This window comes from Rattus norvegicus, chromosome 9 (assembly GCF_021556685.1).
Source record: "Rattus norvegicus strain SHRSP/BbbUtx chromosome 9, alternate assembly SHRSP_T2T, whole genome shotgun sequence".
NCBI lineage: Eukaryota > Metazoa > Chordata > Mammalia > Rodentia > Muridae > Rattus > Rattus norvegicus.
In genome coordinates this window covers 81,092,680-81,120,356 of record NC_141542.1, presented here as the reverse complement: position 1 = coordinate 81,120,356, position 27,677 = coordinate 81,092,680, and the positions used below count along the sequence as shown (strand labels likewise).

Here is a 27,677-nt window from a genome sequence, read left to right as displayed (position 1 = left end):
ACTTAAAAAAATATTTTTATATGCATTGGTGTTTTGATAGAATGTCTGTGTGAGAGTGTCAGATCCCCTGGAACTGGAGTTACTGACAGTTGTAAGTTGCCATGTAGGTGCTGGGAATCGAACCTGGGTCCTCTGGAAGAACAGCTACTGCTCTTAACACTGAACTCTCTCTCCAGCCCCCTCACTTTTTTTTTTTTTAAGTGAAAGAAAGTGCTTATTTTGGTTGAACTAATTCTCTGAAGGAAAAACAGAAATAACCTAGTTATGAAAGCTTACAAAGTTATTATACCTGTTATACTAAAAAAAATTTTAAGAAAAACATAGTTCAAAAAAAAAAAAAAAAAAAAACCAAAAGCAACTAAATGATTGGCTATCCCAAAACATACCTAGACCTTTGACTTGAGTGAAAATGGCATGTGGAACAAAGTACTCATTTCAGGAGCAATAAATTATCCTTTGCAGATAAAATATACATGATCATTTTTTAAAAGACTTTCTTCCAATCACACCTTTTCAAATTTTTGTTTATTTACTTATTTATGCACATGTTGCCATCCACACATAGTTTCACTCTACCAATTGGTCAAAGGTAGTCCTTGTTTCTATTAAGAACAGCCTGAGACTACTTGCCTTTTTTGTTTTGTTTTGTTTTGTTTTTTTAAATTTAAGGTATAAGGCTTCTTGATGAGTTTTTGGTTCAGTAAATAAGATTACTAAATCATAATAAAAGAACGGAAAATTTAAGTAGTTATAGCTGCAGACAGTCAAAACAGGGCTATGATTTTCACATCCCCTCTCCACACTAGATACTATCCTCTCTCATTGGAGACTATGGTATTTCTAATAGCAACAAGTCTTCAACTAAACTGCTAGTATTTTATCACCACCTCAGGTGGTTACTGACCTTTACTCAGTGTAGGAAATCAGTTTTAAATGGTCAACTTTTAGCTTAAATAGATGCTAACCAAATGGGCAATGGCACAAATAGTGCCATTCCTAAGAAAACAGTGCTGGTAATAACTACTACGACAGATGAGAAGGTTCTTGGACTCAACTACAACACTTTTGGTTTTCACCTTGAAGGTCTTACAACACCATTCTGCCTGTTGGCCTGAGCTGACTTTTGAAGCAGGCACATTCCTGTCACACTTCAAAAGCTTCTACCTGTTTGTCTGCTAGTATGGGCTGAACAGACTCTGAGGCATTATGTGTAGGATCTTCAGTTTTTCTATTAACCCCAGTGTCGTATCCAGGTACAGAATTACCTATCAGAAACAATTTGTGGGCTCCTGAACAAATGAAAATAAAAAAATCAGTTCCTGGTGCTGAGGCAATGGCTCAGCAGGTAAAGGTGCTTACCATGTAATCCTGGCAACCCGAGTTTAATCCCTGGAAGGCCCCTCAATGGTAGAAGAGAAAACCAAACTGACATCACAAGGTCGTCCTCTAACCATCACTACCACACCCATCATGCACATAATTATATTTTTTAAAATCATAACTCTTGAAGTTACTGGACTTAGAATTTTTAAATTGCAATGGGCTAATTCACAAAATAATAATTTCCTTTACTAATATACTTTACTAACAAGTCTTAAATTTGATCAATCTACATTATATGCATTATGCTTCTAAATGCAAGCACTGTTCAAGCTATTGGGTGAAACTGTAAACAACTTTCTTTTATAGGGTTTGCATTCTGCTGTGCAGGAACAGGATAAAAGAACAGGAAAATAAAATGTTCACCAAGTCAGAGGGTGGGAGTGGGCAGGAAAATTAGCCAAGTACAAATAGTGGCAATATTATGTGCGGCTGTTATCCAGTATTATGAAGGCTGACCAGTGAACCTGTCTAACAGGCTAGCATTTAAGTCACCCTAGGTAGCACATACAAAGAAGTGTGCTGGATCAGAAAGACATTTGGCAGCACTACCTCCCTCCCTGTCTACAGCAAGTTAACACAAATTGTCATCAAACTGCAAAGTAAAGCTCATCAGAGAAAGCCAAACTGCCACTTCCACAATCAGTAAGTGAAAAGAGGTTGTATACCCCCGCTGCTTCTTCCTAAAATATTCTGACTTTCTTAAGAACCTCAGTCCTTAAGATCTTCGATACTCTACAAGTTTTTGAGAAATAAATCTATCTTCAGGGGCTAGATATGGTTCAGCAGTGTATCCTGTTCCTGCAGAACATACTGTTCCTACAGAGTACCTAAGTTTAGTTCCCAGCGCCCACCAGAGGTAGCTAACAATAAACTGAAACTCCAACCCCTGGATCCAATGCTATCTCCTGGCTTCTGCTAGCACCTGAACAAGCATGCCCAGTCTCACACATGTATACATATTTAAAAATGAAATAAATCTTAAAACAAATCCATCCGCCTCATAACCTGGCTATTTTACTTAAGCCCTTAAATTCAAATTTAATTCTTTTAAAGATGTGAGATAAGATTTTGAATGCTTTTCTAACTAATGGAATATATGCTGTTTGTTATACTGAAGATAACCTGTTAGAAATGAGAAAGATTTTTCAGCATAAGAATAAGATCATAACTCATCCTCAACTCTTAAAATTCCAAGGATTTAAGGAAACCACATAAACAGAACTCAAGTTTCTAGGGCAACTTGAGCAAAAGGCGTATTTGAGCATGTAATTTACAAACTGACTAGGGTTAGAGAGATGTGTCAGCAGTCAGAGTGTGTGTTGCTCATTCGGAGGACCTGTGTTTGTTTCCAGCAGTCATGTAGTCATCATGTGTCTAGCAAGCAGCTCACTCTCAGCTATAATCCACCACCAGAAGGATCTGACACCTCGGCCTCAGCAGGTAGCACACAGACACACACAAGTTCTGCAGAAGCACACCCAGCCTTACACTGGGTACAATGATTTCTAGTTCTTTTGTTTTAGTTTTGTGAAGTTCAAAGGCCTTGTCAACTCATCCTTTCACCTCTGATATATGCTCCTTTGCCGAAGCGCCACCGACAAGTGGCCAAAGCTCGGGTTCTGTGTGACAGATGTTGTTTCATAGCCAATAACCTTGTGGCACTGCCTGTACTCCTCTACCTTATCTCCTTACACAGTTCTTTCTTGTTCACCTTGAAACGCTTGCCTTTAGACATTTTGTATGTCTAATCTATCAGAACTGAAACGTATGTAATCAACAGAAACTGAGCAATGTTCTAAGTTTCTGGGAGTAATAGTCTCCTGGTGGTAAATATAGCATCCCTTCATTGAAAGCAGGTAAGAAAACAGCATATTCAGTCATCATATACATACTACTTTACATATATACCCACCTTAATACTTATTAACCTCAACTGTCTAAACCTGAGATTAAGACTGATTCTGTTCTAACGAAAGGGAAGTGCTGTATGTATATTTTGAAAGAACAAAGCAAACAATGAGATCAACTAAATGTTAACTATACCAAGTTTATTACATCCTCTTCTCAAATTTTCTGAGCCCTTAATAAGGCCTTTTTCAAACAGAGAATGAATCTATACCTAAAGTCTCTTCTCTAGATAGCAAAGGCAAGAAACGGAATATGAAGGTGACTGTAATGTAATGACTAAAATTAATTCTAGTGGCTGGAGAGATAGCTCAGCAGTTAAAAGTGCTTGTTACTCTTCCATGATCAAACTTAGGTCCCAGGACCCACATCAGGTGGTTTACTAGTTTTTTTTTTTTTAAAGATTTATTCATTTATTATATATAAGTACACTGTAGCTGTCTTCAGACACACCAGAAGAGGGCATCAGATCTCTTTACAGATGGCTGTGAGCCACCATGTGGTTGCTGGGAATTGAACTCAGGACCTCTGGAAGAGCAGTCGGGTGCTCTTAACCGCTGAGCCATCTCTCCAGCCCCCTCATCAGGTGGTTTACAACTGCTTATTACTTCTGCTTCAGGAAAGCAGACACATTCTTCTCCCCTCTGCAGGCACCCAAATACGTGTCGTGCACACACAAATCCTTAAGTAAATTCCAGATGCAAAGGAAGACTTTTCAGTTTTCATACTTTCATAGACAATATATACCAACAGTAAACACCAGTGTAACCTAACCACTACTCCAAATGGAGACAGCAAATAGCAACACTGCAATGTTATTTAATAAATCCCCTGATTTATTTGCTTTACTCAGAGAAAGTTTATTTCAGTATTTAATGGTTTACTGTCGTTTTGTAATTACCAGGTTATTGGAATGCTGGTTTTAACAAATTTAACATGTAGCATAGCTTAAGAAAAAGACAGTTCTCAAAGCAAATATTCAGCGAGAGTAAACTAGGGAAATGTTATGTGATTTAATGTAAACGCTTGTAACTTATGACATTTATGAATATCTCGCACATATAGTTTCTTTCAACAAGGAAATTGTCAAACATTATCAAATCCAAGTTTCTGTGTTGTTTTTATAGTACTGAAAACATTTCTTTGCTTTGTTTTCTTTAAGATGAGACTACACATGGTTCTAGAAACAAGCTTTCTGCTACTTGGTAAGCCACTGCAACTATATAGCACTATACATACATCTTTTATGATGGTATTAGTGTCTTTTTTTTTTAAGATTTATTTATCATGTGCATGTAGAGGGACTTCTGTAGTGGATTCTTACCTTCTGCCATGCAGGTTCCTGGGGCTAAGTCAGGTCATCCAGCTTGGCAGCAAGCACTTTTACCCAACAAGCCACGGCACTGGTCTTTTTTGGCAATATCTTTATCCAACCTCTTTGCAGTGAACTCCACCTCACACAGTTCTTTACACTGAGCCTTTTTTGGAAAACCGACCCTTTAAGCAATGTCTATATGTACAGTGCTACACAACGAACCATAAAGCTCATTTTTAAAATGTTTTATTTATGAATGAGTATTCTGTAAGTATCTATGGTGCTGGCCAGAAGAGAGCATCAGATCTCGTTATAGCTGGTTGTGAAGCACCATGTGGTTGCTGGAAACTGAATTCTGAATACTGGAAGAGCATCCAGTACTCTAAGCTGATGAACCATCTCTTCAGCCCTAGAAGCTCATTTCTTAAAAATAAAAAGCACTATACACCTTTGACGAGTAGTTACTTTTATAAAAGAAGTTTTCACACTGAAAGAGAGCAAAACTGTTAAGTTCTGCTTTATAAACTAGTTCAACTAAACTGTAAGGAACCCAAAGTTATGCACAACCTGCAGTTTAATATTTAGTATTCTATCCTAAACGACTGTGTGAGACTGCATTCAATGGACATTAAATGCCTACGTGTTTTGATTTTATTGATGTTTTTTTTTTTTTTAAAGAAGAGGCCTGTAAGTTTAAGCAGTAATGTTAGTGATTTTGAACTAAGTCTTGAAATTTTTGATGAAATATTTACAGGTCAGATATGGAACAGTGAAATTCAGCTCCTAGAGGTAGGGCTGCATGATAGGGCAAGGATCAGAGGACGCACATTCTGGCTTTAACCAGACAATTGGAGATGTTGAGAGGTCTGTAAGGATAGCTTCAGGGCTATCTTCACTGTCTTCAATATTATTAAAGTAGAGAACTATCTGTTTAGTCAACAATGAAGCTCTACAGAATAGAAAGAAATATTTAAGTCATTTTAATATGTTGCTTACCAGTCAGTCAGGAAATGAAAAAAACGTAAGATATAGCAGACAATATTTAAACAGACCATGGATATTCTATCTGGTATGCTGATAAATAGCATATAAACAATGATACAAACTTTATGCATTTTTATTGTATTTATTTTTGACATCATGGTTTATTCTTGGTGGTACACACTGAATCAGGACAAATATATAATGATATGCATCCACTATTATAGTATCAGACCAAATATTTTTCTTTATGTATAGTTTTGATATAAGACTTATTTTAAGTTCAGTGTTTTTATCTTTGGTCTTGAAATAATCAACATCAAGTCCAACCTTCAGGGAGGCATACTTCTTACTACCATGACACTTGATTTCTCAAGAAGTTATTTTGATCAACACAATCTCAGCATGATGCTTAGGCTTTAGAGGAAGATACCACTGTGGAAAGCATAAGGATTAATGAAAATCCAAAGAACAAAAGACTTAAGCTACAAAAATAAACTTCCTCTTTATCTTAAAAAAAAATAAACAAAACACAAAACCCGTAATTAAGCTGGGCCTGGTGTCTCGCACCTAAATCCCAGCACATGGGAGGCAGAGGCAGACTCATCTCTGAGTTCAAGGCCAGAACTACACAGAGAAAGCCTGTCTCAGGGAAAGAAAAATCAACAAGTACAGTAAACATGTTTTGTCTGCTTCCTCTAATCTGTATAACTCTAAAAGAATACTGCTAATCCTTTCTTTCAAAATTATGGCCCTAAAAAGAAATGTTCTGTGTTTCCTGCACAATGGACGTCCAGGAAGTAACAGATTAAAACACATAAGAACAGCCTCTCCCAGAGCTAACAACCTAGTTAGAGATGAAACACTGTATCAAAAGAGACGAGTATAATGTAATAGTTATGACCTGGGTACCTATAAATATTCCCTCTAAACAACCATTACTATTTGGTAAGTTGTTGAAAAGCATCCATTTGGAAATGACTGGGACACAAGAAAGTGGGGGTTGGGGGCATGACCTCTCTCCTGATAAAGAGCTGATTAATAAAATAAGGAAATTAATGCATTTTCCATGATCTATACTAGAATATTTACTTCAAGTGAGCTATTTATAAACTAAAGTTGATACTGCTTAGGGTCAAACTTTCGGAGTTATTAATAAAACAAGAGCTTTCAAAACTTTTTCCACAGAGATAATGCAACAACAACAAAAAAACAAAAACAAAAACAAAAACAAGCACTCTCCTATGACAGTGAGTACATCATTTACACTCCACAGGGCCAGTGTCGTCTTCTTTAAACAAAGGTATGTGTGTGTGTATGTGTGTGTGTGTGTGTGTGTGTGTGTGTGCGTGCGTGCGCGCGCGCGCGCACGCTCCAAGTAGTTTAAAATACACTATACCTACTCTGACATAAATTTACCAAAAAATTTAGCCAATTATTATGTTATGTTCAAAATTGCCACTTCTTGGTTTTTCATCTTCATTTTCTTATATAAGTCACTCCAAAAAAAAGGCATAAGGACACAGATTAATGGAGAAAAACAGAAGAAAGTAGAACATAGTCCTGCACCCATTCAGCTAGCTGTTTTTCATTAAGCAATGTTGTTTGCTGGGCATTCAGTTACTTGGGAAAAATGTGACATTTAGAAAAAGATCTAAAGGTACAAGCAATAGAAGAAAAATAACATTGATGAACTAGAAATAAAAATGAAAAATTTTATGGCTCAAGTGTGGTGGTACACACTTTTAATCCTAGAACTTGGGAGGTGGAGGCAGGTAGATCTCTGTAAGTTTGAGGCAAGCATAGTCTACAGAGCAAGTTCAAGGCCAGCCAGAGCTATATGGTGAGAACTTGTCTGGAAAAAAAAAAACAAAACGAAACAAAAAATGAAATAACAATAGATAAAATGGGAGAAAAATATAAATCATGTACCTGGTAAAGCAAAGTTATCTAAATAAATATAATTTTCAAAGATATATACCACTAGGAAAATACAAATCAAAACCACTGTGACTATCACAGATATAATGGCAAAGACAGATGACAGCAGTGTTAGCGGGGGCATGAAGACATTAAGACCCTTGTACACTGCTCATAAAATATGCGCAGTAGCTTAGAAAACAGCTGTAACAGGGTCAGCACACAACCCAACGCTTCCCTGGATACCTACCTATACCAGAGAATGACAATGGTTACATAGCATAACTCAGTCAGAGAACTGTGTTCATGAACTAATGAGTAAAAGACTGAGTACAATATGGACTACTATTTGGCAACAAAAATTAATACTAATAGATATTACATAGATGAACTTTGAAAACATTATGCTAAGAAGTTCACCATGATAATACATTGTATGCTTTTATTCATATGAAATGTTCAAAAACAAATTAATAAAGCACAAAGCAGATTAGCAGTTGTCTTGGGATGCTGTGTGGGAAAATTAAGGGGTAATGGTTTCTTTCTAAGGTGGTGAATGTGTCCTAGGGCTAACTGTCACAGTAGATGCACAATTGGCTAACAACACTAAAAATCATGGAACTGTACCTACCAAACGGGAAGATTATATATAACATTTCAAAAAAGTTGACAGAGAAGCTATGGTGTCCTTGATAGTACAACACACTGGAAGTAAAAAAAAATTAATTTTAAGACAGTCATTGTATATGTTCACATACATATATATGTATAATACACAGACACACACATACACACACACTTGCTTCTTATCTAAAACTTAAACTTGTGCCATGTGGATTCACATTCAGGATTCCTTAAAATGTCAATCTGTAGTTAATCTAACATTCTCTTCACCAATTTGTGTATATATCAAGTTCATTCTACTTCAGTGTCCTCCTTTGGTTATCCTTTTGTATCCTATACAAAATTTTCAACATTCCATTCAAATGCTACCTGCCCATCAAGATTTCCCATGTGAACTCTTTTCTAAACTCTATAGCTCTTCCTGATAGCAGAGACTTATCCTTGCATCCCCACACCCTACAGTACCGTACTGCAAATTCTTTATGGGTAGGAGACATACTGGGACTTTTTTACTTATAGCATCTAAACATCCTCAATTATCCAGGAATTATTTTCTTAACTTCCTGAATAAATTTTCTTGTGATTGTTCTACCAACTATGAATTGATGATCATCAAAGTCCATGAACAGATTAGGTTGACAAACAGCAACACACAACAGCAGGATATTACTATTATTATTTGCAGCAAACTACAGGCTTCTAGTGATTCAAGAAAATGATACCACTTTTAACTCCAGCACAGAAGTAGGTAGATATCTTGAGTCTAAGGTCAACCTAGTCCACAAAGTGTCCAGGACAGCCAAGCTACAAAGGAAGATTTCTCTCTCAAAACCAACAAACAAAATCACGCAAAAAAGAAAAACCCTAAGAAGAATAAAAATGCTTCAAATAAGCAAAAATTATCACTTTGGAAATGAAAAATAACAGACTTTCAAGTCTTTTTGTCAACTGCTAAAACAAGCAGAAATAAATTTCTGGAAAATGTTTCATTATATGCTGGCTGAATTAAACATTGTTTGTTACATATATATCATAAGTACAATCAGATTCTCACATGCAAATAATCAGGTTATTAGGGTACAACTAAAACTGATGGACTAAATCTTACATTTCAAAAGGGACCCATTGATGCTTGGGAAAGAAATGTCCATCACTACTGGTATTAGTCAGCATTAAGATACACCTTTATCTATTTTATCTTCCCACTCAGCTCACTCTTCTTGAACTAAGTATCTTTTCTCCTTTTAGAAAAAAAAATTCTCTATTAATCCCTTAGATCACCTCCTCGACAAACCTTGCTTTGATCTATTTAAATAAACCCAGGGCCTGCCTCGTTCACAATAGGCAAGTGCGCTCACTAAGTCACATGACCAGTCCCAACTACTGCTCTGATTTTTGTGTAAATAGCCTCAAGAATTGAGTACTTACAAGGTTGAGTACTTAGGGGATTTAGCTCAGTGGTAGAGCGTTTGCCTAGTAAGCGCAAGGCCCTGGGTTCGGTCCCCAGCTCCGGAAAAAAAAAAAAAAAGAAAGAAAAAGAAAAAGAAAAGAATTGTACTTAGTTCTGGACAATTTTCCATGGCTAGACTATCTAATACGTGCAGAAATTATAGGTAAGTTTATCTCCTAAAATGAAGGAGACTATGAAAGACAGTTTAGGTACTTCACTAGACAATCAAAAATCTAGATAAAATAATAATAAAATATATTTTAAATGAACTTCTCTGGAAGAATTAAGAAAAGAGAACATAAGCTAAACAAAATCAGAACCTGAGACAAGCATGTGCTCAAATTAAGGGAAAAAATACATTTTGAGTGATGGGGAAAACAAAATGGCTATCCTCATTCAAACTTTAAAACCTGCATTTATAGATAAAGTAAGTTTACATTTACTTTATTTGAAAAAATAAACTCAGCATCTGTGTGTATTAAACAGTTATTCTATTATCAGTCATGCCTTTAATCCCAACATCTGGGAAGCAGAAACAAGTGAACCTATGAGTTCAAGGCCAGCCTGTTCTATATACAGCACAAGTTTCAGGACAGTTAGGGCTACACAGAGAAGCCCAGTCTGGGATAAAAAACAAAACAAAACAAAACAAAACAAAAACCAATGATTCAAACAGAAATATTAAACTGAAGGAAGACCTAAAGACACCAAGAAACCATCTACCTCACTGAGAGCTTGCAGATACCCTCCAGTCACCTGCCTTTCTAAACGTCAATCATCTACCCTATTCTTACCAAATCCATACAAACACTTTGTGCACGCCTTAATTATGCAGCAGGTAAAAGTAGCATGTTAATATTTTATAATACTAAGAAAACCTTTCAAATAACGGTAAAAGTAGTCTTGTAAAACTGTAGCCTGCATGACCCACAACACTGTCATTCTCAGCTTAAGCCTTTAACCATACAAATAACTCCATCATGACAGCTTTATTTAATAACTAAAAGAAAACAGTGGGACACATTGTTTAGAAAATCTGTAATATGTATACTTAAAACCTACTATATCTTTAAGCTGCTCTAAAGAGCCAAGAAGGAAACAAAGAGCTACTGAGACTTGTTATGTGCTGGGGTTGAAATGCATTTTACATAGTCCAGCTGACTAAGGGCTTTCAACAATTAAAAAAGCAGTACAGTGTGAGTGTGATTCCCAGGAGACAGATGTGCGTCAATCTACTTGTTTCCTATTTAAGCAAGAAATACAAAATTCACTGATTAATTACACCAAGAAATGTTTTTTAAAAAATACTGTAATACCAGCACATAAAAGGCTATACGCTAAGGCAGAATGACTTCAAGTCTGAGGCCAGCCTAAGCTACATGAGTTCTAGGATAGTCTAGACTACACAAGACCCTCCTCAAACCACCAAAATAAACAGAAAAGAACCATTCTCCATTTCAAACAAAACAAAACACTGAACTAAATTAAACATTTTTTTTAAACCATCAGAGAAAATTTCCAATACTTTTTTGGTCAAAATAGTTAAGTGAAAGTTCAGGATGGTAAAAATTTTAATGAAGCAATGTCAGTCTAAATTCATAGCTTGCTTGTCCCTATATACATCTTAATCTTTTAACTAAAGCTTTTATAAAGTGGAGCTAAAAATAAAGCAGTTTAAATTAAACCTCAATTTCCTCTCATAAACTACTCCATTACTTTTCACTTAAATGAGTGTTACTTAAATAATGTTTGTGTTTGAGACCATGTTTCAGGATGCAGCCCTTGCTGGAACTTACTTTACAGACAAAGCTGGCCTTGAATTCAGAGATCCAGTAGCTTTTGCCCCAAGTGCTGGGATTAAAGGCATGAACTAATACCAAGCTTGGTAGCATTACAATTTAAAAGGTCGTGCATGACCTAGAAATAGAATCAGCTTACTAAAAGGTTAATAAATTTAAGTATATCCCTATGTACATGCTTCTCTACTGTTGGAGAGACAGTCCAGTGGTTAAGATTATAGTGCTCTTGCAGAGGACCCATGTTTAGTTCCAACATCCACATGCTGGCTCACAACTGTGGTTCCAGGGGATCTGATGTCCTCTTCTGATCATCTTGGGCTCCTATACAGACACTATACCCATTCATACATTCAAACATACACATATACACATACAATTTAAAGATCTTTTTAAAAAGGTCTTTACATGCTTATACAAACCAACTGCTGAGTCATTATATGTAGCCTGGTAAATGAGTGTCAAACAGGTAAGGGAGGAGAGCATGCTATTATTGGTATAAAGAGGGAGATACACATATATGTTTACTTGTTTATGGACAGAGCATCTCGGAAAACACGTGGGCAACACTGGATAGCACAGAATATAGGATATTTTGCTATACCTTGTTTTGTATTATAACCATCTGAATAATTAAACAAAACTGAAACTACAAAGACTACTTTTCAGCTCACTGAGAGCGTTCTCTTTCCTTTGATTGTTTTCTAATGACAAATATCTGATCCCAATGGTTCCCTGATCATAAAGATAGTAAAATTCCTCATTGGATTTGTTGGTCTTTCTGGCCAACTATATTAAACACAACGTTTGGAGAAATTATGACACCTGTAGGAAGCCCAAATGGTAAAAGGTAAAAGCTAATATGACATTAAACCCACCTTAGGAAAAGTGCTTTCTACTTATCTCAAAACTTCCAGGAGTATATGCTACTATTTTAACTTTACAAATGAAGAAATTGAGGCAGAGAAAGCAGACAGTATCCCATGATCACAAAATTCCCCAAGTGCAGGCATGTGACAGGACTGGCAGTGTTAGGATTCAAACCCACACTCGTGGGGCTGGGGATTTAGCTCAGTGGTAGAGCGCTTACCTAGGAAGCGCAAGGCCCTGGGTTCGGTCCCCAGCTCCGAAAAAAAAAGAACCAAAAAAAAAAAAAAAAAAAAAAAAAAACCCACACTCGTGATTTCCCAAACTAGACAGATGCTCTTTCACTGTAGTGCCTATCACTGTAAGTGTTAAATATTCATACACCAGTGACTACTGTCAAGTGTTCAGCAGGGCAGTCAAGTTCACACATGCACTAGGAATAAACTGCTGTAATTATCTATTTTCTGATTACCTATTATATGCTTAAGCTCAAGATTTGAGCTCTACCTATTCAAAATAATGAGGCTACCACTGGAAGTAATACAGCAAGAAAGATGTTGGCAGGAATGTATAACAGGGGAGTTTATATGGCTGTTATCTGCCAACCTATCTGTTTATAATTAACATTTTACTTTTTACTGACATAGTGTAAGCACTGTCACAAGTGAACAATGTTTCAAGAAAACATACTAACAAATAAGATCAAGGGCTTGAAAGTGACAAAACTACTTCTCTTCTCTAAGAAAACGAAAATCTCTAATTTCAGACCTGATAAATGGGTGTCTGAAAGTAGAAAAAAAGATTATTATGGATTAGGTCTGTTTCTTCGGGCCCTTGTGTGAAATTCTGTTCAAAAGTGTTTAATATTAGTTTTAAACTCCAAAAGAAACGCTCATTTAGTATCCATTAGGTGAGTTATTTTAAATAATTCATTAGCTTTCTAAATGCACAGGTCCATCAAAAAAAATGAATAACTAAAAGAAAGAAGGAAGAGGAGGAAAGCACATGGTGCCATAACTTTCACTGACCTCTGCAAGAGAGAATTATTTAGTGCCGGGTTCCAGGTGAACGCTTGTAAATGAACACAAAAAGTGCTCCGAGTTTCACTTGCAGTTGCTGAGAATCAATTTGATTCTCAAAAAAAAAAAAAAAAAAAAAAAAAAAAGCAAGCCCATAAATAAAATATCTTTTGGTCAACACTGATGAAAGGACACATAAGGAAAAATTCTTTTTATTCTCACATGGGAAGAATCATCTTCATGTATCACCTCTATTGGCTTGTAGGAAATCTTTTGAAAAAACTATTTTATCATCATCATTACCATGTATAACCTCTTCACTGTGTGGAAATAAAGTCATCTCCCCAATCCTATGGAACCATTCCTTCTATTGAACCTTAATTTTCTTTGCAATGGCAAATTGATGTGCTAAAGGCTAGCAAAGTAACCATTAAGTTTGAGTCCTGAAACAGAAAAATCGAGCACAATGGTCTATTACCAATCAATATTTATTCCTAATCAAAAGCTCTGTATGGACCGATCACGATTCAATTGTACAGTAACTGGTTGTTTAAAAAAAAAGAAAGAAACTGTGCACCTTTCAAATCAACTAAAATTTGGGGCTTTGCTTTTCAATTGGGAAATTGAAATGGATCATGAAGGTACAAGATTTCAATAGATGGCCCAAAGGTATCTTACGTTAGATCTTTAGAAGGCAGATGTGATGTAAACTGGGCTAGGATCAAACTCTTAACTTTGAGAAGATAATGCAGGTTTAAATAGGTCAGACTGCAATGCCCTTTAAAAGTGTCTTTTGATCTTTAAGGTGTCAATGACTTTTGACAGTCCCCTTTGCAGATGTTCTAGGTGAAGGGAAAAAAGGAACAAAACCTGTGCTAGCTTAAACTGCCATCAACCTCAGACTGGGATTACCCACTGCAATAAACAGATAATGGATAGTTTCGATGACTATTTTCAGAGTGCGAATTTTATCAATCCTCCATTAAAGTTCAGACAGAAGCGTGTGAGAAGCATGGTAGTGAGTGAGCAAGGCTAGGAGGAGATCCGGATGACTCAAAAAAGCTTGGCAAGGCTGCCTCCCCTCAAATGATATAAAACGAAAAGTATCTCCGCTAATATTCGTTTCTAAGAAGGCTTTCAGAATGATTGACCTCAAGTGATTATTATCTTATTGGAAAGGGTTAAAACCGAAACTGTTTTCAAACACCAGCTTCCCTTTTACAAGATCCCAACAGTTTCTGCAAAAAGTTATTACAAATGTTTTCTTAGCACCTCTTTCCTTCCCAAAAGAATGCATTCCCATGTCTACTGAGTCGTTCTTCATCTTCAAAACCGAGGAATGAGGAAAATAGTAAAAAAACAAAAACAAACAACCCCCCCCCAAACCCTTAAAACAGCCTAGGGCAGAAAACAGCATTTTCTCCAACCGCGTGGGAGCAAGGGAGAGGGGCAAGAATAAAATACAGCACCAGAGAAAACCTTGGGTTTCGAACTTTATTGCACAAAGAGCGGAGAGAAAAGCAGGTCGGACGTTGCGGCTCGCCGAGCGGGCACCGCCGCGAAGGCGGCAGCACCTTCACCTCCTCTGCCCTCAACTGTCTCCTTCTTCTTCCTCCTCCTCCTCCACCCCCCACGGGCACCCAGGCGGCGGCCCGGGCGGCCAGCCCGGCACAACCAGAGCGAGCGAGCGAGCGAGCAGGCGGGCGGCTGCGGCGAGGAACGGGGGGCGGCGGCGGGCGGCCTCCCCCGGGGCGGCTCCGCTCCGCTCCGGCTCCGCGCCCGGCCCGGCCCGGCGGCGGGAACGCGGGCGCCAGCTTGCCGCGGCCGGCCGCCCGCTCGCTCGCACCCCGCCCCGGCCGCCCCCCGCCATGAGCGCCGCCGCTGGCTGCAGGCAGAGTCGCTGCCGCCCGGCCGCCGCTGGCTCCACTCCGCCGCCATTATTCTTTGTTCGCTGCGAGCGGCGGCGGTGTAGTGGGGCTCGGGCGGAGGCTCCATCTTTACCGCGGCCCCTCCTGCGAGGGGAAGGCCCCGAGCGCGGGTGTCCGGCGCCTCCCCGGCCCCCCTCCGTCCCCCCGGCTCTCTCCGGCTCCTGCCTCCTCCTCCTGCTCCTCTTACCGGTGGTACAAGCTCCTCCGTCACTGCTTTCGTTCGCGGCCCGGATCTCGCTGGAGTTTTATTCTCTCCCCCACGTAACACACCGCGTCAAACTACACCTCCGCCGCGTCACTCACCAACACTCGGCTTCTCCCAGCCGCCCGGGCCACAGGCAGCAGCAGCCGCCGCCGACTGAGGAGCCGCAGCCAGGGAGCCAGCCAGCGCCGCCCAGTGCCGAGTGCGCAGCGGCCACTCACGGAAACAGCCGAGCTCGACCCGGAGCCGCTCGAGAGGCCCCGCCCCCGCGCTACTTGCGGAACCTACCGAAAGCCTTCGGCTTCTTCCGGGCACTGCGAAGGGGTTGGTTGGGGAAGGCGGGAGAAGGCGGATTAAGACCCGTTCTGGAGGAACGGTCCTATCCTCGCTATGGCGGGTGGAGGCTTCGAACGCCCGCTGAGGAGATTTGGAGGAAGCGGGGTTTGTGTGTGGCCAGATGGGGGGATTCCCCGGGGTGGCGGGGACTTGCTGGAAACCCCCGCGCGGTCTGATCCTGCAGCGGAAGCAGGCCGCCCGGGAACTTTGACGCGCCGCCTGGGCCCAGAACCCTGCGGACGGCGTTGGAAGGTTGCAAACGCCGGCCGCCGGCCAGGGGAATATGCCGAGAACTATCAGCACGGGGCCAAGCTGGTTCTATCTGGGAAGAAAGCTATGGCACACGTGGCACATGGGATTCAGCTCTACTTTGGAGATAGCCCCTGGGTACGTTGTCTTCCCTCTGAAGCCAGAGAAATGATCAACTCTGGCCCATGGTGCTGTTAACACTTGAAATATACCCTCACTCCACCTGCCCGCCACATCCTGTGTTGCCTTTTCTCGGCCCTTGCTGCAGCGGCGCAGGTTCCACCTTTTGCACCCTCGAACTTGACTGTGACTTCCGTAGCCCCAAATCTACCGCAACCGCTCTCTGAGTCGCCCCTAACCACCAGCTCTTCAACCCTCTTCCTATAGTTTTGTTCCTGTTGGACTCCGGCCTTTATTGACGTTTTTGTAACACTGAGTTTGCCTTCATTCTGTGTGTCCTATCTGTTCCTGCTTTCCCACGGACATTGCACTGAAGAGTAGTTTGACTTTCCTTTTGTTTCTAACCAGAACCGTTAGCATGCTAATGCCTCTTCCTCTCTTTAAAAAGACTTCTGTAGCACTGGTGAGAAGGATAAAGGCCCTTGCCACCAAGCCAGATAATCTAAGGTCAACTGCCAGAATCCACGTGGTAGAAGGAGAGAACCAGCTCCCACAAGTTGCCCTTTGACCTCAGCACTTACATCACAGTAAGCAGTGTGTGTGGCTAATACATAAAATAGAGAAACTTCCTCCTTAAGCCCCTCTCCAAGTTCCACCCGTCTCTTGTCATCCCTCTCCATCTGCAGTGGCTCTGAACTGTCACATTCTTGTCTGTGTAGTTTTGCGTCTTGCATTTACAAGTCCATCTTAGAGCATTTGATGCTGTTTGACTCTTCCAAACACACTCTCCCCTCTTCTCTTGCCAGTCTTCCTTTTAACCCTAAACCCCAACAACTAGATTCTCCTTTCTCTAACTCCTGTGCTGGAATCGTCTGAGCCCTGATCCTCCACAATCCTACCGTAGTCTCTTCCCCTAAGTGGTCTCATCCTCTTCTACTTGCTTCAAATGCCTTCTCCCAGACTCTCCAGTCTTAGGCCTCACCCTCAGACTCTAAAGTCCTCTTCCCAGCAGCCTCTGGTCCATGTGGCTGGATGATGAGAGTATGGAGTCCTACTCACCTTGAGTTTTCATATCCCCTCCTACCCTTCCTCCCACGCTCCTTCGCTCAGTAAAGAACGTCTATTCAGATACGCTAGAAACCGAGCCCACTTCTGATACCAGTTAGTATCCCCTAGATTGTCTGCTTCCTGAAATGCTGGTGGCGTTCGCTGTGTCCACATGCGTTCTCCACCACTCTTAAGCTGCCTTCATCTCTGGCTTGGAGTCCTCTAAACCTGTCCCCGCCTCACTCCAGTCTGTTTGCCAGTTTGCTGTCAAATGAATTGTAGTGACACAGATCCATCCAGTCAGGTCACTGAGCTTCCTAAAGCCCTGCAAGTGGTTTCTTTTTGCTTCATAAACACAGGCTAAAGCTCCATTCTCTGGACTTGCTTCTCATATCTCCTCCATCTGTCTCCTTAACATTAGATAAGTCTTTAAGGATATTCTACTGGCTAGTTAGTTCTTGTCAATTCGACACAAACCTAGATATACATACCTAAGAGACTCTCAACTGAGGGATTGCCTCAATCAGACTGCTCTGTAGGCATGTTTTTAAGGATATTCTTAATTGATGATTGATGTGGGGGTGCCCAACGTACCATGGGTGGTTCCACTTCTGGGCAGATAGTAATATGCTGTATAAGAAAGCAAGCTAAGCAATATGTTGGTGGGTAAGATGTCAGTGTAGACGATTTGTCGTACTAGTCCAGCCATTAGCTAATGACTCTGCGTAAATAGTTTGCTCTTGTGACTCTGTCTCCCCATCCGTAAAATAAAGTAGCACCTATGTCCTAATGCTGTTGTGAGGATGAGAGATGGTAATCCAGACGTACTAAGCACAGTGTTTCACGTGTCTTGAATGCATAGACATGCTGGCTACTACTAATTTTCTTTGGCTCTCTTGTCCTTCTGTCAAACATTGTTTTAAGCATTTGTGTTTGTTGTCATCCTGCTATTTTTCTTACTCTGGCCTTCTATATAATGCTAACATCTTACAACTTTCTGTCCATGTCATATATCACCCTCTGGGACCATTTTTTGTTGTCAGCTTGACACAAGCTAGGATCATCTGGGAAGAAAAAACCTCAACTGAGAAAATGGCTCTATCAGATTGTCCTATAGGCAAGCTAGTGCAACATTTTCATGATTAATGATTGATGGGAAGGGGATGTGGCAGTTCACTGTGGACAGTGTCACCCCCTACTCAGATAGCCCTGGAAAATATATATATATAAATATATATATATGCAACCTTAAGCCATGGAAAGCAAGCCATTAAACAACATTCCCCTATGGTCTGAGCTTCAGTTCCTGCCATGAGTTCCTGCCTTCTCTTTGTTGAACTGTTGATCTGGGAGTTGTACACTGAAATAAACCCTTTCTGTTCCACGTTGGTTTGGGGGGGGGCAGTGTTTATTACAGCAGTAGAAAGCAAACTAAGACATCCTCCAAACTTTCAACCCTGCCTTTATGTGCACCTTTCCCTTTTATTCACATTGACCTTTATTTAGGCCTTGGTTTTTCCCACCTTTGTCAAACACAGTCTAGTGCAGGCCTGTCCGGTCTTTTCCACCTGCACCATACTGTCAGACCAAGAGGACCTAAACACTTTAGTTATATTGTTTTCTGTCTCTGTACCCAGGTGAACTCATTCACCCAAGGCAAGTTGTTCTGCTGTACTTTTGGGCACAATCTAAGTTTGAAATCTGGTCTTCTCATGTATACCCTGCTTAAGCTTCAGTCTGTATACCATATACATAAACCAGGAATGCTAAACTTTCAAACATACAATTTGTGTTTCTGGGACTTGAAGTCACCCCTATTTTTCAGGACTCTTAGAAGATAAGGTCCCTTATTAGGGGTGAAGAAAGGATGAAAGTAGGCCACGTGGATATAACTTGACACAGTAAAAGATGCAGTGTCTTCAAAGAGGTGCAGGAGGGGAACATCCCATGCGATGACTATGAAAGGCTTCAGGCAGAGAGTGTACTTGAGAGCTTTTCTCTAACCACAGCTCCCTTTTGCTGTTATTTCCCTCTCTTGCTTCTGCTGAGAGGAATTTTCACCTTCATGGGGTTCAAGTTTTTTGAACCTGCCTATTCCAGTCCATCACTCCAATGGCTTGATTTTCTTTCCTTTCTAACCCCAAAACCAGGATGATCTATTTTATTCAACTTAAAATTCTCTGTTGAACACCAACTTTGTGCCATGCACTTTTCTAGAAAATGGAGGGGCAGCAGTAAATAGAACTTACTGTCTCTGCTCTTACAGGGACCAAAGTAGTCAAACTGTCTGCTTGTTCATTCCTTTGTATCCTCAGTCTCATGATGGTACCCACCGACCTTCATGTCTACCAGGTGCCTATATTAACAACACTTATGTTTCCATCTTTCTAAATCGATCTCCCAAACTGTGACTCATTTAAACAACCCAACCCCAACATGACTATCCACTTAGATATTGTCTTAGCCTATGATCTCCCAGGAGGCAGAACCTGAGGCAAAGGCCTCTGTACTATTTTCTTAGAGAGCAGAATCTCAGGAAATTGGAGAAAAGGACAGGCCAGGATTCAGTCAAAGGCATGCTAACACCACTCTCCCTCCATCTCAGGAACGCACGCAAACTTCTATTTTGTGTGGATGTCCAACTCTTTGAAGATGTGTTGCCTGGGCACAAGGCAGTGTTATTGGGTCTACTGCCAGAGGTCAGTTGTCCAGCAGCAGGACAGTAGCCAAAGGCCCCAAAGAACCACAAGCAAGGCTGTGACCATCTAAGGTACAGTAAGTGTCTACTATACCAGACTTTAGTCAGTCTGTTCAAAATAGAGGGGTAGTTCCCATCGGGGGGCCTCCGCCTTTCCTATCTTAATTAGTGAGGTTAAAATGTTGGCTGCTTGGTACAACCTATCTTTGTTCCACATCTCTTCCAAAAGGGAACCTCACTGGTACCCTAAAAATATATCCCCAGATATATTTGTGCACTGACACTTCCCAGTGCACATGAGTCCGGTCCATACCAACCTTCATCTCTTTCCTGGATTGTTACAAAGCATCCTGAGAAAACTGCCATGACATCCTTTACTTCCTGCTTCAGGCACATTAAACTCTTCCTTTATACTGAAAAGGTTTGTTTTCAGAGAGCCTACACTCATCCTTCCGATCTTTCCACCAAGTGAGTCTGATGTTTTACTGAGGCTTTTCTCATACAGCTTCAAGTTCAACCTGACACCATACAATATCAGTTTTCTGGAATCCCTTTGCCTTGTCCCCAACCAATCTACCCACTCTCTCCCTCCTGCCTGCCCTGGCATCAAGCCTTCACTGAACCAAGGGCCTCTCCTCCCATTGATGCCCAACAAGGCCATTCTCTGCTGCATATGCAGCTGGAGCCATGGGTCATTCTATGTGTACTTTTTGGTTGGTGGTTTAGCCCCTGGGAACTCTGGGGACTCTTGTTGGTTGATATTGTTCTTCCTATGGGGTTGCAAACCTGTCAGCTCCTTCAGTCCTTTCTCTAACTCCTCCATTGGAGACCCTGTTCTCTGTCCAATGGTTGTCTGCGAGCATCTGCTTCTGTATTTGTCAGGCTCTGGTAGAGCCTCTCAGGAGACCGCTATATTAGGCTCCTGTCAGCAGGCACTGCTTGGCATCAGTCATAGTGCCTGGGTTTGGTGACTGAATATAGGATGGATCCCCAGGTGTAGCAGTCTCTGGATGGCCTTTCCTTCAGTCTCTGACCCACACTTTGTCTCTTTATTTCCTCCTGTGAGTATTTTGTTTCCCCTTCTAAGAAGAACTGAAGTATCCATACTTTGGTCTTCCTTCTTGAGCTTCATGTGGTCTGTAAAATGTATTCTTGGGTATTCTTTTGAGGTAATATCAACTTATCAGTGAGTGCATGGTAATGTGTGTTCTTTTGTGATTGGGTTACCTCACTCAGGATGATATTTTTAGTTCACTCCATTTGCCTATGAATTTCATGAAGTCACTGTTTTTAATAGCTGAGTAGTATTTCATTGTGTAGATGTACCATATTTTCTGTATCCATTCCTCTGATGAAGGACACCTGGGTTCTTTCCAGCTTCCGGCTTTTATAAATAAGGCTGCTATGAACATAGTGGAGCATGTGTCCTTGGTATATGTTGGAGCATCTTTTGGGTATATGCCCAGGAGTGGTATAGCGAGGTCCTCAGGTAGTACTATGTCCAATTTTCTGAGGAACCGCCAGACTGATTCCCAGAGTGGTTGTATCAGTCTGCAATCCCACCAACAATGGAGGAATATTCCTCATTCTCTACATCCTTACCAGCATCTGCTATCACCTGAGTTTTTGATCTTAGCCATTCTGACTGATGTGAGGTGGAATCTTAGAGTTGTTTTGGTTTGCAAGTTGACCAAGGCAACTCTTATAAGGACAACATTTAATTGGGGCTGGCTTAGAGGTTCAGAGTTCAGTCCATTATCTTCAAGGTGGGAGCATGGTAGCATCCAGGCAGGCATGGTGCAGGAGATGCTGACAGTTCTACATCTTGTTCTGAAGGCAAACAAAAGACTGGCTTCTAGGTAGCTTGGATGAGGGTCTTAAAAAGCCCATGCTCACAGTGACACACCTACTCCAATGAGGTCACTCCTACTCCAACAAGGCCACATTTCCAAATAGTGCCATTTCCTGGGCCAAGCATATGTGAACTACAATACCTACTTATGCCCTGCCACCTCCAGAGGGTCAGTGTTTGCACTGGATATGAGTCTTTTCATTTCACCCTCAAGACAATCCTGTGATGTCAGTGCAATCATTTCTCCTTTGAGGAAAATTTAGACATCTTCTGTATGTTCTAGGTGATCTTTGTACTTTTAAAAAATATATCTGTTTTTTAATAGAACAAATCATATTACAAGTTTGGTTTCAAATCACCTCATTGAAGTTAATATTCTATAAAGCAAATTCCATACTGTGTTTTTATTTCCAAGTGCAAGTAACAGTCATGTTTACACAACAAGTGTGTCAATTCACTGTGTCTAAAAATAAAAAATGGACATACCTTTAGTGATTAGTCTTGATTGATGGAATCTAAAATGAACACTAGGCATGGCCATGAGGAATTCTCTAGATTAGGTTAGCTGAGTTGAAAAGGCCTGCCCTAAATGTGGGCTGTTCCTTCCTCTGGGCCAGGGTCCTAGACTGAGTAAAGAGGAGAAAGTGGGCTGAGCACCTTTGTTCCTCTCTCTCTGCTTCCTGACTGTGATTGCAGCACGACGTGCCACCTTCTGCTCCTACTGCCCTCCAGACCATCTCTCCGAGCTTGTGGACTGAACTTCTAGCCGTGAACCAAAATAAACCTCCCTCCCTTGAGTTGCTGTGGCCAGGATGGTTTTTTCCTCACAGAAAGCCAAGTAATTAGTATAATACATTAATTTTAAAGTAGTTCACTGTTCAAAATCGCTGATCATCCTATGAGTCTTTATCGAGTAGTAATCGTTTTTGCTGGTAGAAGGTTTTGCCTGGATATTGAAGGCTGCTGACCGATAAGTTGGTCGCTGAAAGTTGGGTGAATACAGAAATTTCTTCAAATGAGACGTTAGTAAAGCCTGGAAAAATATTAACTCTCCCTTTCACAAACTACTTCTGTAGTCTATAAGGTTGTTTAATAGCATTTGTTTGTTGATTCTTCCAAATAACCCAAGCCGGCCTTGAACTGAGGAACAGCTGAGGGTAACATTGAACCCCTGATTGTCCTGCTCATCTTTCAAGTGCTGGAATTACAGGAGAGTACCACCATAGCTGGATGTGTATGTGTATAATTATATATTATAATATGTAAATCTATAATATAGTTTATATGGAATTCTTAAATATAAAATAAATATAAAACTATATATGTAATCTTAATCACTCATAATTTTTTCAAAGTAAAAGCCAATATTGTCAAACCCTATCACTGCTCTCCCAACTGAGGTTATGCAATATTCAACATAGCTCTCAACATCTTCACCAGAAATAGGCTTTAAATTTTGTTTTAATTCAATTTATTCTCTTTACATCTAGATTGCTGCCCCCACTTCTAGTGACCCCCTTCCAAAACCCCTCCCCTCTTCCCCCAGGAATAAACTTCTGGAGATAATAAACCTCTTGAGACTATTTTCTTTGGTCATCTGTAAGAAACAGCCCATCCATGATAGTTACACCATGAGATTGCAGCCACCCGGGTCCATTTCCAGGCTCTGTGCTTTGGCTGCTATTTCTGATACACCTGTAGTGACTGCCTCCCCTGAAAGTTCAACTGCTTCACAGCCATCTGTGAGGACTTTCCTCATGTTGATGGAATAAAGTCACGCTAATATTGATTTTATTTTCATTGGCTCTTTATTTTAGACCTCATAACTTACTGCTTCATCGTGTTAACACTGACAAATGTATAGTCGGTGTCTCTGACACTATTAGTTGGTTTTGACGACAACATAGAAGAAACAGTGTACATGGATGTATATACTCCCTCCATGAATAAATACAAATGAAATACCCAAGGTATTTCTATTCTTCATAAGAGGCATGTGTGTTCCGTAGATTTGTGGCCCTTTATTTTCACATTTGTGTGCCACAAAGAGTAGCAAAATATAGCAACCCTCTTTTATTGTATAAATTTTACATGAATAAGTAGGCATAAAGGGTTTTCAATTGCTATCACCTAGATCCATCAGAGTAATTACTGTCTATGTATTTGATATGTTTCTTAAATAATAAAACCAGAAATCAAAATTATTCCTAGATTTATGGCTACAGAATAACTGTTGCGTTAGCAGACATAAAAGCATCGTGGACCTCTGTGTACCTCTCCATCTGTGGCTGGAGTTACAGGCGGTCGAGAGGCGTCTGATGTGGGTGCTGGGAACCGAGCCTGAGCAAACGCTCTTACTGCTCCTCTCTGGCCTAAAACAAACCAACTCGAGGTAAGTTCAAACTTTCCCTCTGCAGCTTCCTCACTTCTCTCTGCCTTTGAAGAACTGAAGAGGGGTCCAGTCTTGCTGTGGATCATCTTGGCTAGGAGACTATTGGACTGGCTCCATTGTGTATCTACTACTTGGCCGTTTGGTGCAAGAGGCCTAACTCAGCCTCCCCTGACTTTTCTACCTGCTGTCCTCCCACACTTAACAGTTTCCAAGTTTTGATTTAAAGCAAGAGATACAGCATTAATTGTCCTTTCCGTAGAACACCTTCAGGGTATTGGAGGGCAACTAACTGGTATGATTTCAAGGTTGCGATGTCTCAGGGACTAGGGAGGCTGGAGGAGAGGAGGGTATGGGGGAATGGCTGATCTTTGAAACAGTCTGAACACAATGTTTATTGATTTGAGTTGACCAATATGAATAAGGTTCATGACCCCAAAACAACTCCGATGGTCACATCAAGGATCCCTGGCAGAAGTTCATCATAACAGGTAAGATAATAATGAAGTCTGAAATGCTGTGACTCAGAGCCAAAAAATGAGCTGCTGGGAAGATGGCTTGGGTGCATTTGCTCCACACAGGGTTGCCACATACCTTCAACTTGAGGGATCTTCAAAGCACAATCAAATAGGAGTAGTACACTGAACTGAGGTAGCCTTGGGATTCCTGACCTTTCAGAATCCTGAGAACAAATCCTTAGTGAGGGCCTTCCCTGCCCCCACATCTGTCACCCCACATCTGGATGCTCTCTCTACTTGTCAGCCTCTCCTGTCTCCTATGGTTTTCCTCCCCTCCACTCAGGCCGATAAACAGAGAAAAGCTCTATTAGGGCCAAAGGGGGTATTGAGACTAAAATAATGAATAAAACCTTGCTCCTGGCTTTGAGGTACTTACAGATTACGGGTTAGAAAATGTGAATGGGTAACAGTGAACATACATGACGGATGCCCTGCCTCTGTGCTGCAGCAGGTTCTGACATGGAAGGGACAACCAAGAACAGGCAAGCCCTGAGGGAAAGAGATGGGACTTTTAAATTCTTTTTGGCTTCACCTTGTATTGTGGATCTGGGCTGGCTAGATTTATGTCAACTTGATACAAGTTGTAGTCATCTGAGAGCAGGAACCCTCAGTTGAGAAGATGCCTCCATAAGACTGGGCAGTGGGCAATCCTGTAGAACGTTTTCTTAATTGGTGATTGATCCTGGAAGACAGAGTCCATTGTGAGGGGTACCCATACCTGGGTGCTGGTCCTGGATTCTATAAGAAAGCAGGCTGAATAAGTCATGAGAAGCAGCAAGACAGGAAGCAGCACTCCTTCATGGCCTCTGTATCAGCTCCTGCCTCCAGGTTTCTGCCCTGTTTGAGCTCCTGTCCTGACTTCCTCAGTGATGAGCTACAGTGTGAAAATGTAAGTCCAATAAACCTTTTCCTCCTGAACTTTTTGGTCATGGTGTTTTGTCACAGCAATGAAAACTAACTAAGAGAGAATCTTTCCAGTAAGACTCCCTGGCTGTGGCGACCCACTTAGGGAGTGTTTCAGTTATAGCTTTTCACATCTCCTATGATGTAGGCCACCAGAGCATATGGTATTTATTTAATCTTGAACTAAAGATGGTAGACCAGGTTATATAAAAGTTCTGAAGATGATTCAGTTCCAGCTTCCTGTGAAAGGCACAAGAAATTCTGATACACAGTTACAAAGGCATTCTACTAGTCCAGCTCAAAGCCTCAGCTAAAAAACAAAATGCCAACACCATGCCATTGACCACAGAGGAGACAGTAACCTTTACAGAGCATTAGGCAGGAATGTATTTGCACGTTTGGCTCATGGACAGTCTAATCCAAAGGATCACAGATCTGTTAGGAAGGCTGTTAATCACCTTCATATTTAAGAATATGAGTGCCAAAGGGTCTCTTATAAGGACCTCAGAACTGAGGATGTGTCTGTTCCAACCAGTACTTGTGATTGAACAGACTTTTTAAAACATTTGTTTGCTTGTTTGGGGTCATGAGCCAACAGTGAATGTGACAGACGGAGGACAAGTCTATGGACTCAATTGTCTTCTTCCACTACTCGGACCGTGAGGTTTGAATTAGGTTTAGGCTTGACAGCAGGTGCTTTCACGGACTGAGCTTTCTCATGAGAAGCGTTTTGCTCTGATTCCCAAGTGTGAGCCCTTATACAGAGGAGGCATAGCCATACCCGCTCTCTACATCTGGTTGTTAAGAAGACATTTCCCAGAAGAGGAGACATTGTAGTTTACACAACATATATAAACACATGTACCAAATCACTGTCATTTTAGACAAGCTTCTTTTACAGAATATACCAAACAACAGAACATAAAAAAATCCCAGTAAGCAGATTAAGGAAAATCTGCACAGAAAAGGCACATTTACACTCAAGACTCTGTGGTTAGTGGTCCTTACTCTTACTTGTAGGAAAGTGGGCAGATTAAATATGCTTCTCAGTCCTAGGAACGTTTTGTGCAGCACGGTGACTGGAATTAGTAATAATGTACCATACACTGCAGAGTGATTCTTAACTGTTATCACCACATTGTTTTTAAAAAAGAATGTTTGACAATGGAAATGCTAACAGCTTATTGAATCAATTCGTATACGTCAAAACATCAGTCTCTGCTTTATAAATATACACAAACTTTACTCGTCAGTTATCCCCCCTTACGGGGGGAAATACCAAAAAAGATGTAATACTTTAGAATTTTACTATCAATGGAAATAAAGTTTCAAAGTAGAAACAAAATAATGTATTATTGTCACTTCCTATTGTCACTATACAGAAATGAAAAATGTCTCTTAAGTTTCTGCAAAAGGGAGCGTGAGGAAGAAACGAGTCGTGGTAGCAGGAGTTAAAATCTCTCCTTTACTCTGTTCATAGAAGCCACTGGTGCATGTGTATCAGAAAATGAAAACCCGAGAAAGCCCCTCTAAGTGTCTGAACACAAAAGTTAGATACCTCAATATGGTTAATTAGAGGAAACCCTGGAATTCAACACTGCAGGCTAAGCATAATGTTACCCATTTCAAATGCAGAGCCAAGCTTTGTCTCCCTTACATGGTATCCCATACCTGTGTTTGGCTCACGGGCATTCCTGCTAGGGAATGAATCTACCATAACCTGTCTTTCCAGTGTTACCAAAACATCTCTCATGACAACAAACCCTCGCACAGAACAGTTTTATCTGAATGCACGTGAACTCCTGTGCTAAGACTGAGTTATTGCCTGTGGTGATTTGAATAGTTATGGCTCCCATAGACTCATGTGTTTGAGTGCTTGGCCCCCAGGGACTGGTACTATTAATAGGTGTGGCCTTGTTAGAGGAAGTGTGCCACCATGGGGGTGAGTCTCCTATGCTCAAGAAATGTCCAACCCCTGCACATGTGTAGCAGATGAGCAGCTTGGTCTTCGTGTGGGTTCCAAACAGCTGGAGCAGGGGCTATCTGTCCCTGAGCCTGTTACCTGACTGCCTGCCTATGGATCCCATACCCACAAAGGGACAACCCTATCTGGTCTCAATGGGAGAGGATGTGTGGAGTCCTGCAACAACTTGATGTGCAGGGTGGGGAGTTGGG

At 40.9% G+C, this 27,677-nt stretch overlaps 3 protein-coding genes across 32 annotated transcripts in view; 2 read left to right on the top strand and 1 right to left on the bottom strand.

The window, feature by feature from the left end:
* The window catches only part of Mettl21a (methyltransferase 21A, HSPA lysine), a 76,075-nt gene extending 68,641 nt beyond the window's left edge, over window positions 1-7,434 (top strand). The window contains exons 5-6 of the transcript XR_015628375.1: window positions 4,451-4,493; window positions 6,773-7,434. The gene's annotated coding sequence lies outside the window, so the exon portion shown is untranslated. The remainder of the gene's footprint in view (window positions 1-4,450; window positions 4,494-6,772) is intronic.
* Creb1 (cAMP responsive element binding protein 1) overlaps window positions 1-15,853 on the bottom strand; it is a 69,337-nt gene extending 53,484 nt beyond the window's left edge. For 20 of the 30 annotated variants that reach the window (XR_015628940.1, XR_015628931.1, XR_015628932.1 and 17 more), the window contains exon 1: window positions 15,376-15,548. The gene's annotated coding sequence lies outside the window, so the exon portion shown is untranslated. Of the gene's footprint in view, window positions 1-15,375; window positions 15,549-15,678 lie in introns of those variants that run through there. The other 10 variants (XR_015628939.1, XM_087567822.1, XM_087567810.1 and 7 more) reach the window with 6 other exon arrangements.
* LOC148003763 (uncharacterized) lies at window positions 14,192-25,473 on the top strand. The gene is made up of 4 exons (XM_087567939.1): window positions 14,192-14,275; window positions 14,658-16,113; window positions 19,748-19,912; window positions 23,904-25,473. The coding sequence occupies exons 1-2, from the start codon at window positions 14,192-14,194 to the stop codon at window positions 15,900-15,902; spliced, it is 1,329 nt and encodes a 442-aa protein (XP_087424065.1). The 3' UTR covers window positions 15,903-16,113; window positions 19,748-19,912; window positions 23,904-25,473.
* The last annotated feature ends 2,204 nt before the right edge of the window (window positions 25,474-27,677 follow it).

Coding starts and splice junctions, on each gene's coding strand:
- LOC148003763 (XM_087567939.1), top strand. CDS start 14,192: ATGGATAGTTTCGATGACTATTTTCAGAGTGCGAATTTTATCAATCCT. Junction 14,276..14,657: donor AGAAGCGTGTGAGAAGCATG/GTAGTGAGTGAG, acceptor CCCTTAAAACAG/CCTAGGGCAGAAAACAGCAT.